This window comes from Bubalus kerabau, chromosome 4 (genome assembly GCF_029407905.1).
Source record: "Bubalus kerabau isolate K-KA32 ecotype Philippines breed swamp buffalo chromosome 4, PCC_UOA_SB_1v2, whole genome shotgun sequence".
In the NCBI taxonomy this organism is placed as follows: domain Eukaryota; kingdom Metazoa; phylum Chordata; class Mammalia; order Artiodactyla; family Bovidae; genus Bubalus; species Bubalus kerabau.
Window position 1 is genome coordinate 7,754,588 of NC_073627.1, and position 13,734 is coordinate 7,768,321.

Consider the following 13,734-nt stretch of genomic DNA (forward strand, 5'->3'; position numbering starts at 1 on the left):
CTGGCTCAGCTCAGCCACAGCTCCAGCTCCCCAAGCCCCGCCCGGCTTCCCGCAGCAACAGTTGCGGGGCTCCTAGCCCCGACTCCTGTGTCCCCGCACCGCCCCCTCCCCAGCGGTGCCGCGGCGCCTGGCGAAAAAGGGGGCCCGGAGGGCTCGGCGACCCGGGAGACGAACGTCTTGGGCGCCTCGCCCGCGTCCTTCCCTCGCGTCCGCCGCGCGCGCCTGGCACCTCGGCCTCTCTCCCACACCTCGTCCCCGCCCGCCTGGGTCTGAATCCCCAGGTCGGGCGCCCCAGGTCCCGGACCCCCAGCTCCACCCAGCTCGGGCTCGGAGTGCCCTCCAGACTCTCGCCGGTGCCCCGCGTCTGTCCCCGCCGTCCTTGCCCGTGAGGCGCCGGAGCCCAGCCCCAAGTTGGCGGCGAAGTTGGCGCCCCCCGCTCGCCGCCCGCCACTCACCGGGGGGAAGAGGCGCTGCGCCCGCGCCCAGAGCCCGCGCCGGCCGCCTCCCGCGCGGTGCGAGTCCCGGCGACTCGGCTCCGCGCGCTGGCGCGCTCTGTCCTAGCTTGGCGGGCGCCTGGGCAGGGGCGCCTGCAGGGCCGGAGCCCGTGGCGCGGCCTGCCGGGCTGGGACCGGGCCCACCCCCGCGCCCCGCGCCCCTCCCGTGGCCCGCTCGGCGCCGGGTTCCGTCCCGGGCTGGGCGGCGCGCCGCGCCTCCGGCTCCTGGGGCTCGCCAGCCGGCTGTGTCGGAGTGCTGGCCGCCGCCGCCGCCACCCGCGCGGGCCCGCCCCACCGGGGCCCGCCGCCTCCGCCCCGCCCCGGCAGGCCCACCCCGCCGACATGTCCCTTCTCCCCGTGTCCCCAGACCCCACGGCCTCGGAGAAAACAGGCTGCCCGCAGCCCTGGGTTCGAGCCCCAGGCTCAGTGGGTGTGTGACCTTGGGCTGATTAATTTCGAGGATTCCCCCCCCGGTCTGTAAAGTGAGGCCGGCAGCTTGGGGGGCTGGTAAAAAGATAATGAACACGCTAAGGACACCGGGGTGCTATTTTTCAAAGACCTATCCGGCTGGAAAGCAACAAGGCGGGGAGGCATTGGGAATGAGAGAGCGGGGGACCCGGGCCAGTCCGAGGGGCCACAGGGACGCGCTCCCACTTTTTGTCTTGCACTTGGTTATGCTGGAGACAACCAGGGACGGGGACCCGACAGGAGGGCGAGCGGAGCGGACAGACTGGGGTCACAGGGTGCCTGCAGGGCGGGCAGAAGGGCCGAGCTGGGAAGACGGGTGGGCGCCAGGCGGGGCTGCCAAAACCCCCCACAGGCCCCCACGGGGGCAGGGAGCTGGCTCTGCAGCGCCACCTGGCGACCGGAGGGGAGCTGCGGCCGGAAGGTGACCCTGGGCCTCGAAAGAAGTCGCTCACACGGACCAGTGACCCTAGGTGGCAGGTGCTTTATTTCCAGCATATTCCTGACCTGGGGACCCTCCACAGTCCAGCAGGAGAGAGACAGGAGGGATGGAGGTCAGCCTGTACCTGCCTCCATCCCTAACTAAGGTTATCTCCTTGCTGAAAGGTACCCACACAGGCAGGAGCGACCTTCTGGCTCGAGAAAGTGCTCCCACGCCCCTGGAGAAGAGGCAGCCAGGGCTATATGCCAGGACGGGCAGAGGACGCAGCTGGGGTGCCGAGTCCCGCTCAAGCTGACCCCAACGCCTCTCCGCTGCCCAGCGTGCCTCCTCTCTTCTCTGAGCAGGGCTGGGATCTGGGCTCACCCTCCTCTTCTCTCTGCACCCGGCGGGGCTGGGATCTGGGCTCAGTGCCCCAGCAGCCGCAGCATCTCCTGAGGATCCAGCAGCTTCTCTCTGGGCTTCCCCGAGGCCTGGCCCCGGGACACCTCCTCAGCATCCAGTTTCTCCCAGTCCGAGAAAGACACGGGCCAGACCCCTGCGGCAGAGGGAAGATGGCTCAGGGCCTCTACCTGCTCCCCTGCCCCAGTGGGGAGCAGCCCCCTTCAGGCCCAGGGACCTCCCCCAGACACCGCCACCCCCAACCTCCTGGGAGCTCACACGGGGCCCAGACCTCGGCTGTCCAGCAGGGCCTTGATGGCTGCAGAGCCTGGCCTGGGGCCAGACGGCAGGTGCCTGGCCTTCAGGTCCTGCAGCAGAACCTGGCTGGTGAGGAAGCTGTCGGTCATGGTGGTGGTGATGACACCCGTGGGTCCCCGCTTCACCCAGCCGCTGCAGTAGAGGCCTGGGGTGTGGGGGTGACAGAGGGCGAAGGCATGGGGAGTGGGCTGGGCACCCTGGCAAGCCTGAGCCCCAGGACACACATGCTGGGAGGATGGCCCCCAGCACCCATCAGCGGGGCCCACTCGTCTGCCGCCACTGCCCTCAGTTCCCCCCCAAACACACCCAGGTGTTCTCACCACGCACCGCACCCCACCTTACACCTTAGTGTCCCTGCATCTTGGCGCTCCCTGGAGGAGCTGGGTCCTGTCACCTTGCTTCAGCAGGCTCTCAGTAAACACTGAATGAATTAATAACTAGATAGGTATGTGATTTTTGGGGCTTCCCTGGTGGCTCAGACATTAAAGAATCCGCCTGCCATGTGGGAGACCTGGGTTTGATCCCTGGGTTGAGACGATCCCCTGGAGGAGGACATGGTAACCCACTCCAGCATTCTTGCCCAGAGAATCCCCGTGGACAGAGGGAGCCTGGTGGGCTGCAGTCCATGGGGTCACAAAGGGTGGGACAGAACTGAGTGCAGCACACATGTGGATACTTAACCAGACTGCTAACTTGCAGAGGACAAGGATTAAGCTGCTGCTTAATCTCTAGTCTCAGCCCTGGCCTAGCCCAGAGCAGGTCTCAGCACCCTGACCGATTTAATAACCAGACATACGAGTGGGCATCTCAGCTACACTGGGGACTTCTCATAGGGCCAGGAGGTGGGTGGGGCTGAGTCATGAGCCTGACTCAGAACAGTTTCCTAGTACATGTCACCTGATGAAGGAATGAATGTGAAACAGCCCTGAGAGATACCAGCCTCCCTGTCCCCCCGCCACGCCCTCTCACCTGGCACATCCACAACCCGGCCCTCCATATTGGGGACGACCCCAAGCTTGGGGTCAAAGGGCACACTGGGGTCGATGGGGCGGCTCTTATACCCAATGCTGCTCAGCACCAGCCCACAGGGGAGGTCCTCCACATCCCCGGTGGGCACTGCCCGTGTGGCCTCTCCAATGCCCTGTGGGTAGAGTGTGAGAAACACCAGGCTGGGGGGTAGGGAGACTTGAGAACGGGGATGTCTTTGGGGAACAGGAGACTCACCTCCAGTCTCGTGACTGCCAGGCGGATGCCTGCCGCCCGCCGCCCATCTGGCGAGGGCAGGACCTGCTGCGGGCTTCGGAAGAAGCGGAGGCCCCAGGCGCGGGAGGCTGATGCCCGGCGGGCAGCCTCCTCTACCCCTGGCTTCTCCGTGGCTGTTCGAAGCAGCAGTTCCATCAGCCGCTTCCTCGGGCGAGCAGCCTCTGTTAGCAATGCAGGACATCTCAGGGCGTGTCTGGGTTCCAGCCTTCTCCCCACATGCCCTCCCCCCAGCCCTCTCTGACCTAGACCATCCCCTCCTAGTGAGCTGGGGAGCCAGGCCAGGGCCCCTCACCCTTGATTCTGTCCTGGAGACCCAAGAAATCTGCAGGATCCAACATGGGCCGAGTTCCTGGTAACTGAATCATCTCCCGAAGCTCCTTGGGGGTGGTAGTGGGGAGTGGGCGAGAGGGTCAGGTCCAGAGCGCTGTCCACTCCTGAGCCCACCCCAGAACCCAGCCCAGGGGAGACACCACCACCACCCACCACCACGAAAGGCACTGGGCCCCAGGGGGCCCTGCCTGTCTCCCCCTCGTCCACCCTGGGCAGCTCTGCCCTGCCACGCCTCCCAAGGGACCCTGGCCCCTGGCCCTCAGACCCCAGCACCTTTATGGTGAAGGCCACTTGCAGGGGTCCACGTCGGCCCACGATCCACACCGTCTTCACCCGACTCTGTCTCAGGGCTCCCAGGGCGGCCTCAGTGATGTCCGTTTTCTGGCACAAAAGGAGGACCTTAAAGTCACTGGAAAACGACAGCGGAAGGGGACTCTCCATTTGCTGGTGTCCAGACCCTGGGCGGTGAGAAGGTTGGCGGCCTGAAATGGCAACACTGTCCCCTCTGGTGGCCAGACAGAGTACTGCCGCCAATTCTGCAAATGGTTCCAACTAGCAGCAAACCCGCCCCATCCCTTCGTGGTAAACAGATGGGGAAACAATGGAAACAGTGACAGACTTTATTTTCTTGGGCTCCCAAATCACTGCAGATGGTGACTGCAGTCATGAAATTAAAAGATGCTTGCTCCTTGGAAGAAAAGCTATGATAAACCTAGACAGCATATTAAAAAGCAGAGACATTACTTTGCCAACAAAGCTCCGTCTAGTCAAAGCTATGGTTTTTCCAGCAGTAATATATAGATGTGAGAGTTGGACTATAAAGAAAGCTGAGCGTGGAAGAATTGATGCTTTTGAACTGTGGTATTGGAGAAGACTCTTCAGAGTCCCTTGGATTGCAAGGAGATCCCCAGTCCATTCTGAAGGAGATCAGTCCTGAATATTCATTGGAAGGACTGATGCTGAAGCTGAAACTCCAATACTTTGGCCACCTGATGCAAAGAACTGACTCCTTGGAAAAGACCCTGATGCTGGGAAAGACTGAAGGCAGGAGGAGGGGACGACAGAGGATGAGATGGTTGGATGGCATCATCAACTAGAAGGACATGAGTTTGAGCAAGCCGGGAGCTGGTGATGGACAGGGAAGCCTGGCGTGCTGCAGTCCATGGGGTTGCAAAGAGTCAGTCACGACTGAGTGACTGAACTGAGTAGCAAACCAGGCTGACAATCGTCATTCAACAAGTGTTTACCAAGTGTGCAAGGGGCACAGCAGGCAGGGTCAATGGTGAACAAAAGAGACATGGTGCTGGCCGCACAGAGCTTCTGATCTGGGGGGAGAGAGGCTTATCGAATATTCACTAATAAGTGTAACACTGCGGTGGTGACAACATGCTCTGAAACAAACAGTAGCCGAGCCCACGGAAGGAGGGGAGGCAGACCCACTCAGGACGGTCCTGGAAGGCTTCCTGGAGGAAGGGACAACTGAACCGAGAGCTAAAAGATGAATACAGGTGAGTTTCCCTGGTGGTCAGTAATAAAGAATCCGCCTGCTGCTGCAGGAGACATGGGTTCAATTCCTGATCCGGGAAGATCCCACGTGCCCTGGAGCAACTAAGCCCGCGCGCCACAACTACTGAGCCTGCGCTCTAGAGCCCGGGAGCTGCGACCAGCGAAGCCCGCGCACCCTCCAGCCTGTGCTCTGTGGCAAGAGAAGCCGCCACGATGAGACCCTCGCACCACGACCAGAGTGTAGGCCCTGCTCAATGCAGCTGGAGAAACGCCTGCCCAGCAACGAAGACCCAGCACAGCCAAAAATAAACTAACTGAAATTATTTTAAAAAATTAATTAAAGATGAATCCACCTGCAATGCGCGAGGCCTGGGTTTGATCCCTGGGTCTGGAAGATCCCCTGGAGAAGGGAAAGGCTACCCACTCCAGTGTTCTGGCCTGGAGAATTCCATGGACTATACAGCCGCAATGAGTCAGACATGACTGAGCGACTTTCACTTCCCCTGGAGGAGGGCATGGCAACCCACTCCAGTTATTCTCGCCTGGAGAATCCCATGGACAGAGCTGCCTAGTGGGCTACAGTCAACGGGCCGCAAAGAGTCGGACACAATTTAGCGATGCAGCACGCATGCGCACATACAGGAGGTGTGTTGAGAGGGCTCTGAGCGGGGGAGGGGTGTGTGCACACGGAAAACTCTTCCTTCTAAGAAGCCTACGTAGCTGCAGAAGGTGATGAGGAGATGGCGTGAGGTAAAGCTGCCTTTTCGGAGATGGCAATGGCACCCCACTCCAGTACTCTTGCCTGGAAAATCCCATGGACAGAGGAGCCTGGTAGGCTGCAGTCCATGGGGTCGCGAAGAGTCGGACACGACTAAGCGACTTCACTTTCACTTTTCACTTTCATGCATTGGAGAAGGAAATGGCAACCCACTCCAGTGTTCTTGCCTGGAGAATCCCAGGGACGGGGGAGCCTGGTGGGCTGCCGTCTCGGGTCACACAGAGTTGGACACGACAGAAGCAACTTAGCAGCAGCAGCAGCAAAGCTGCCTTTTAGAAGGCCTCTGCCCCGGCATGTGGGGAAGCAGGCACTGAGTTCAGGCTGGAGGGACGAGGCCCAGACCCTGCAGACAGGGGCCTCCTCTCCCAACTCCCACCCTTCCAGCCCATGATCTACCCACTCACCTCCAGGTGGTCGGGTGGGGTCAGCAGGATCCGGGCCACGTCCAGAGCCACATTCCCCTGCCCCAGAATCACGGCTGTGTCACAGTTCAGGTCCGGGGCCAGCTGGGGGACAGAGGTCGGGATGAGGCTCACCCAGCCTGGGCCTCAGTCAGGCTGACCTCAGCCTCACGCCCCATCCCCAGGCATAGCCTCAGGCTTCTCTGCGCTCCGAGTTTCAACCCAGGTCCCGCCCCCACCACCCATCACCCCCTCTTCCCAGAAGCCTCCCCACCTCGGCCAGCCTGATGCTTCACATCTCATCTCACCAGCCGCCTCCTAGGCCTGTGGCTGCCCCTTCCCCCAGCTGTGGGAGCCAAGAGCTAGATGAGGAGTGGGGAGGAAGAGGGCGGGAGAGGGCTCCCCAAACTCACCTCCCGGTTCTCAGGAAGCCCATTGTACCAGCCCACGAAGGTCCGGGCCGAGAACACGCCGGGCAGCTCCTCACCGGGGATATCCAGGGCCTGATGGTCCTCTGCCCCATAGCTCTGAGGACAGAACCAGAGGCCTCAGCGGCAGCTAAGGGGCCGAACAGCCCAGCGCCCAGGCTCCCACTGGCCTCCTTGCAGCTCCTTCTCCATAGCGTCCCCCCAGCCTCACCCACCTGCACTTACCAGCACCACGGCGTGGTAGGCGTCCCGCAGCTCCTGCACGGTCACATCCCTGCCCACCTCCACGTTGCCGTAGAAGGCACAGCGTTCAGAGCGGGCCGTCTGGGTAAAGGTGTTGATAACATTCTGCCAGGCCCAGGGTGAGGGGTTAGAGGGTGGGGCAGAGCCAGGGCCCATGGCAATGCCACCCTCACCCCACAGTGTCCGGGGTGTCGCCCCCTCCAGAAAGCCTGGGGTCATCCCATGAGGTCCAGGAGCCTCCCTCCCCCTCCAGCATCTTGACCAAAGTCTCTTAACCCCCGCTCTGAACCCAGAGACACCCACCTTGACCTCGGGGTGGTCGGGTGCCACGCCAAAGCGCACCAGGCCGAAGGGCACCAGCTGTTTCTCATAGATATCCACGTGGGCCCGGGAGTGGTGCTGGGGGAGAGGGCAGCAGCTGGTGGGGCCAAGTGTCTTGCGTGCTAAGTTGCTTTAGCCGTGGCTGACTCTTTGCAACCCGTGGACCGCAGCCTGCCAGGCTCCTCTGTCCATGGGATTCTTCAGGCAAGAATACTGGAGTGGGTTGCCGTTTCCTCCTCCAGGGGATCTTCCCGACCCAAGGATGGAACCCACATCGCCTGCATTTCCTGCATGGGCAGGCCTCCTGGGAAGCCCTGGTGGGGTTGAAGCAGAGGCTAAGTCTGCCCTTCCCGGAGCAAAGCAGGACAGCCCCGCTCAGTGGGCTGAGGACACAGGGAAGAGAAAGGCCCATCTGTCCTCACCTGCCTAGAGAGCCAGACTAGAGGGATGGGCAGTCCAGAGCCAGGGCAGCCAAGGCCCAACTTCAAGGACCACCAGCCCACTGAGACGGTGAGACTGTTGGCCAGCCAAGGAAGGCGGTAGCTTTCCCTCCACCGGAGCTGTATCAGGAGAGCTTCTCCATCTATTTGGTCAGGCGTGACACACAGCCCTGTCCTAGAACCCTTTGACACTTCTAGAAATGCCCAGCCTGTGGATGACCTGAGACCCACACCTGAAAACTTATACCTGTGTGTATGCTCAGTCGCTCAGTTGTGTCCAACTCTTTGTGACCCCATGGACGGTAGCCCACCAGGCTTTTCTGTCCATGGAATTCTCCAGGCAAGAATACTGGAGTGGGTTGCCATTTCCTCCTCCAGGGGATCTTCCCGACCCAGGGATCAAACCCATGTCTCTTATGTCTCCTGCCGTTGACAGGCGGGTTCTTGACCACTAGCGCCACCTGGGAAGCCCACTGCCTGTGTCCAAGTCCAGGCCCCCCGACTGCCCACCGTGCCTGCTGACTCTCCCCATCCGTGCCATCCACAGGCGGCGCTAGAAACACCTCCCTCCGCCCCACCGACCTCACTGTGCCCTTGAAGAGCTGAAGTTTTGGAGTCAACAGCCGCGGGAGCTGACCCAGCGCCACCACTATCTGACTCTGTGCTGCTGGAATGATTCTTAACTTCTTTGGACCACGGAACAGTCCTTCTGGCATGATGCTGCAGATGCAATGAGCAAGGCCTGCAGCCTCAGCCCCGGGCGAGACCCGCGGCGAGTGTCGATCAGAAGCCGCTGCCGTCGCCGCAGCTGTGGCAGCTGCGTCTCACCGCCTGGCTCGCGGGCCTCCCCAGGCGGCCCGGCCCCGGGACAAGGTTCAGACTGCTTAGGCTGCGGGTCAGCATCACACACTATCTGCCTTCCCATCTTATCTTTCCTTCTTTCCAGCGTGGAGCCTTCCCTCCAGGTCACAGGGCCCTCTCCAAGGCCACCTCCATAAGACTAAACCCGCTGGACCTGTTCACTGGTTCTCCCACAGGACCGGACTCCTCTTCCAGGAAGCCACTCCTTCCTAGCTCTCACATGAGTGCTAAGTCGCTTCAGTCGTGACTCTTTGGGACCCCACCTGTAGCCCACCAGGCTCCTTTGTCCATGGGATTCTCCAGGCAAGAATACTGGAGTGGGTTGCCATTTCCTCCTTCAGGGGATCTTCCCGACCCAGGGATCGAACCCTCATCTCTTGTGTCTCCTGCTTGGCAGGCGGGTTCTTTACCACTGGTGCCTCCTAGCTCTCCCCCGTCCCTCAATCCCTCTGGCTGTTCTTTCCCAGGTCCTCTTTGCTCTATTCCTTCTCTAACAAGAATATTCTCGGAGGTTCTTCCAATCTGAGACCCCCTCCCGTTGCCCAGGACACTCCCTGGGGAGGTGTCATCACTCCCTCCTATGACCTCAAATTCCTGTGGACTTACTGATGACATTCTCCTCTCCTCTGCCCAGCCCTCCTACCAAGCCTGAGACCCCTGGACAGCTCACCCGAGACACCAAACACCGATCCGGATGGAAGCCAGTCCCCTTCCCCCAAACCTCTCCCCCTCTGCTCCCGGACTTCCTTCCACCTCAAGCCAGAAGCTGGGCTTCCTCTCTGACTCCCCTCGACCATGTCCAATCAGACTCCCATCCTCCCCACTGCCACCCCAGTGGCTGGCTCCCACTGCTCTCCTGGTCACCAGCCCTGCAGGCAGAGAGAGCTCCAGATCGAAATCAGGGTGCTTTCAACCCCCTCCCCCAAAACCCTTTGGTGAAGCCAACCACCTGTGGCAACTGCACGCCCAGGACAGAGGGAGGCATGCTGTTTCAAATGTTGATTCCTGGGCCCCAGTCACGGCTTGATTAGGTGGAAAGGAGGCCCAGAAATGTACCTTTTCACCAGTCCCCCAGGGCACTCTGATGGAGAGAGGGGGATGGACAGCACCAAGAGAAACTGCCGGAGTCCAGCCTGCTCAGGGCCCACGCACCTCCTCCAGCCTCTGCTCTCACCTTCCACCTCCCCAACTCGCCCATCCCCAAACCCGCATTCTCTTTCCTCTGGGTGTTTGCCAGCTAGTTCTCTGAGCCTGGGGCTCTCTGGCCTCCTCCCCGACCCCTCCTTCTGTCCTTTAGAAACAGATCAAGGACATCACCCCCTCTGGCTGGGTTAGATGTCCCACCTGTACACAGAGTCCCCTCGCCTGTCAGAATCCTAGACTATCACGTAAACCCTCTTCTCTACTCCACAGCCCCCCAAGTAGACTGTCAGGTCCTTGACCATGGCGACTACGTCTGTCCTGCTCATGCCCATGTTCCCAGGGCCAAGCTGTCCTGGATCATGTCAGCGTCCAGTGCTTGATAACTGAACGGCCCAGCATGGACCTTAAGGGCAGGCTCTGCCATTGGACAGTCCACGCTCAGAACCCAGGCCTTCCCTGCTCAGCAGTGGGGCCTTGGGCAGCCTCGCTCGGCCTCAGCATTCTCACCTCTGAAGCAAGAGTCATGCCACCTGCTTCGCAAGTTGTCTTGATGCTGTGAGGACATGCTGTGTAGACAGTGCCTGACTCAGCTAAGTGTCACTGTCCCAAATGTGCCTCATGTTCCTGTCGCAGGACCATAGCTGGTAGTCTGAAGCTCCCAGTGGGCAGGGACCAGCTTGTAACTGGCCCCGGTGCCCAGCCCCAGTACCTCCCACGGGGAAAGTAGGCACAGGGCAGAGTCTCTGCTCACACTAGGAGCACTGAGAACCCTGCCTGGAAGGCCCCTCTCCCCAGATTTCAGGCTCTGCTCACACAGCTCCCCTTATACAAGCCGTGGAAGATCCCTGGTCTCCCTCCCGGTGCCCAGGTCTGTCGTAACCCATGGAAACTGGCCTGTAATGAAGCCCATGTGGGAGCTCCTCTCCAGAGCCTGGAAGCCTCCTTCAGTGCAACTCAAACACACCTTCTCCAGGAAGCACTTTCCCACTGACCCCACTTACCAGGCTCTTACTGGTCACTTCACTGTAATTAGCTCTTTTATCTGTGCTGCTTAGAAGGTGAGCTTAGGTCACTTTCTGGCAGGGGGACCAACTCATCCTGGCCTCCCCAAGACCCTCCCAGCTTTAAGACTGAAAGCCTCACACCCTAGACAAACTGGGAAGGTCGATCACCCTACTTTTTAAGTAGAGTGTATAATTAATATATTCATCCTTTCTCTTTTCTCTCCACAGCAAGGTCATTGTCCTATGTCTCAGTCAGCTGAACTCGCCCGCACCCCTCTCTCACCCCCGACTCCCGCCCCACCAAGGCCTGCCGATGTTTCAAGGGTAACCAGCAACCTTGGGGCCCTGCCCGCCAAGGCTACTACTATAAACCTTGAGACTCTGGCCATGGGGTGGGGGGAAGGGGTAGGATGGGGAGTGGAGAGCAGGCTGAAAAAACAGCATGGCGTGGGGAGGGCTGGAACTATTGGCAAGGAGAGTGCAATGAGGCGCCTAACGTTACAGAGGGCCTTGAGACGAGCGGGTGGCCTCAAGATGCAGGATATTGGGAACAGAGAGGAGAAAGAAGGGAAGATGAGGGGCAGGACAAAGTTATCCTCCAGGTCTGGAGTAACCTAACCCTAAACCTAACCCTGGAGTACCTGGCCAGGAAAGCATAGCCAACTGTCTGCCACGAACCACCACCCAGGAGGTAAACACACTTCTCTCCGAGCTGAGGACCTAGAGTGGGGAGCCCCAGGTGACAAAGCATGTACAAGTGTCCTGTCCAGATGGGCTGGGAGCCTCTTCCCCATCAGGAATCCAGGAGTGGTTTTAAAACCCAAAGGAGTGGGGCTTGCACTTAGGACTGGAGCAGCAGGTGAATCTTGGGAAAAGGAACCAGGGGGAAGTGGCTTACCTTTAGCAGGTGCTGGGCCGTGTAAAAGCCAGCTGGGCCACTGCCCACCACACAGATCTGGGGGGTCTGCTCCTGTGTGGAGAAGTGCTGGCCGAAGTCTAGGGTGGGGGGATGGGGGCAGAAGGTCAGAACAAGACTCCCTCGCCTGTGCCAAATCCCAACTTAAATGTCGAAGAGAAGATGGAGTTTCCTAGGCTTCACCCTCATATGCATCCTCCTCTTATTCTTCGAAGCTTCGACATTTGCCAGGGTCCCTTATTCCATCTGAATCTCCAAAGGTTGTGTGTCCATCCAGAGCCCCCATCTCAGCCACATCCAGAGCCCGCTTTAGAGGGCCTACCCAACACTCCCCATCACCCCTGAAGTGGTGCTCAGGACTGCTCAGCACTGCTTAATTTTTCTTCCTGGGTTTTCCCAACCCACTCAGCTAGAATACCACATCTTCCAAGAGACCTGGCATCACCCAATCTCGCCCCTGTGGATCGCCCCACAATCCCCCGTTTTACCTCTTCTAACTCCTCTCCTTCCACAGAGCCCTCTATCACCCATACAGACCTCTGTTTCAGACTTCCCTCCTGCCCCACAGACCTCCTTATCCCCCTCATTCACTCCTTCTCACGCTTGTGGACATCATGGTCTCCCCTTCGCACCTTTGTTGACCCCTGTCTCACCCCAGCAGCCTCACACCTTGCCGCACAGGCCGTCATCTGCCCCTGGACACCGCCCCCACTCCGTCTACATGAGTGCACCCCTCCAGTCTCGGCCCTGGTCCCCTCCCTCTCCCCTCTCCAGCCCCGTCCCGGCTTGGCTCCCACTTCTCACGGGATCGTTCGCAGGCCTCCCCGAACTCCCACCCAGCCCTAGAGGCGCTCTGCTCCTACTCTGGATGCTCCTGGAAGGAGACAGCCGAGTCCGAGTCCAAGACGACCAGGGCCACCAGCGCCAACAGCGTGGAGCCATGCTTGGGAAAAGGAACCAGCCCAGGGACCAGACTCTGCCTGTTGCCCCGCACTCCCGCGCCGGGCCCGGCCCCGCCCCCGGCCTTCCCTGGCCCCGCCCCTCCCCGCCCCGCCCTTCCGCTGGCGCCCCGCCCACAGGTTCGACCCCGCCCCCAGGCCCGCCTCCCACGCTTCAGGACCGAACGGCGTGGTGGCTCTATCCCCACCGCCCCACAGGGAGAGGCCCGCCCCCCCGACCCACCCCCTTCCTCTGAAGGCTCGCCCCCCAGGACTTCCGGGCAGTAAGTGACGCAATAAACTTCTCCCCCGTCTTCACCCTTTCTCCAATTATCTGGAGCCTAGACTTAGAGGAGAGCAAATCCCCACTGCTGTTTCAACCGTACTGAAAGAGCAAGCCAATCAGAAAGGAGCTTAGTTTACTTACCTGCTCCCTCTAGAGGGTCTCGTCGCTCGCTGATGACGCAAGGCGCCGTTCCCCTTTGAGAGCCTATCCCGGTTCGTTTCGGTCCCAGCCAATCACAAGCCGGGTTCAAGCGCGCCTCCCCTCCCATTGGGTAATAAAGACGAAGTCTGGAAGTCTGGGAAAAGCGTCTTCCCGTGGCACTTTCTCCGGCGTGTTGTACGGGGTCCGACCCCGCCAAGGTGAGTCCGGGTCGTGCCAGGAAGAATTTTAAACCTCGGTGATCTTGTTGCGTAACGGTCCTCCCCTTTACAAAGATGAGGGACCAGCAGGAGAGTCTTGCCCTCCGTACTAAGGACAGAGCCAGGTCTCCCACCCTCGTCCAACAAGCTGGAATAGACGGAGGCGAATTTTGCACTGGCCCCGAGTGCAAAATTTAAGAGGGCGCCAAAACCCTCAGAAATTGAGGTAATAATATTGTAATGCAATGTTTTAAAAGATGAAAATTAAGGCAAAAATTCATAATGAGCAAAATGTACTTTTAAATACAGCCCTAGTGACATCTGACCCAATACTTGTGATGCCGCCTCCCCCACCCCCCGCCCCAAGTGCCCTGTCAGGCACATCCTTGAAGAAGCCTTCCCTGACCCGTCGTCTCCCAA

General features: G+C 60.1%; 1 protein-coding gene across 2 annotated transcripts; it reads right to left on the bottom strand.

Moving 5' to 3' along the window:
• Positions 1-1,427: 1,427 nt before the first annotated feature.
• FDXR (ferredoxin reductase) lies at positions 1,428-12,746 on the bottom strand. Of its 2 annotated transcripts, none has more exons than XM_055579807.1 (12): positions 12,595-12,746; positions 11,714-11,811; positions 7,350-7,445; positions 7,029-7,151; positions 6,789-6,902; positions 6,379-6,480; positions 3,964-4,071; positions 3,653-3,737; positions 3,322-3,521; positions 3,067-3,238; positions 2,072-2,159; positions 1,428-1,936 (listed from the first exon to the last, which is right to left on the bottom strand). In XM_055579807.1, exons 1-12 carry the CDS (start codon positions 12,671-12,673, stop codon positions 1,891-1,893), a joined length of 1,311 nt encoding a protein of 436 aa, XP_055435782.1. In that variant the 5' UTR covers positions 12,674-12,746; the 3' UTR covers positions 1,428-1,890. The 2 variants fall into 2 exon arrangements, with proteins under 2 accessions (XP_055435782.1, XP_055435781.1); XM_055579806.1 differs by having other exon boundaries at positions 2,072-2,242.
• Positions 12,747-13,734: the final 988 nt, after the last annotated feature.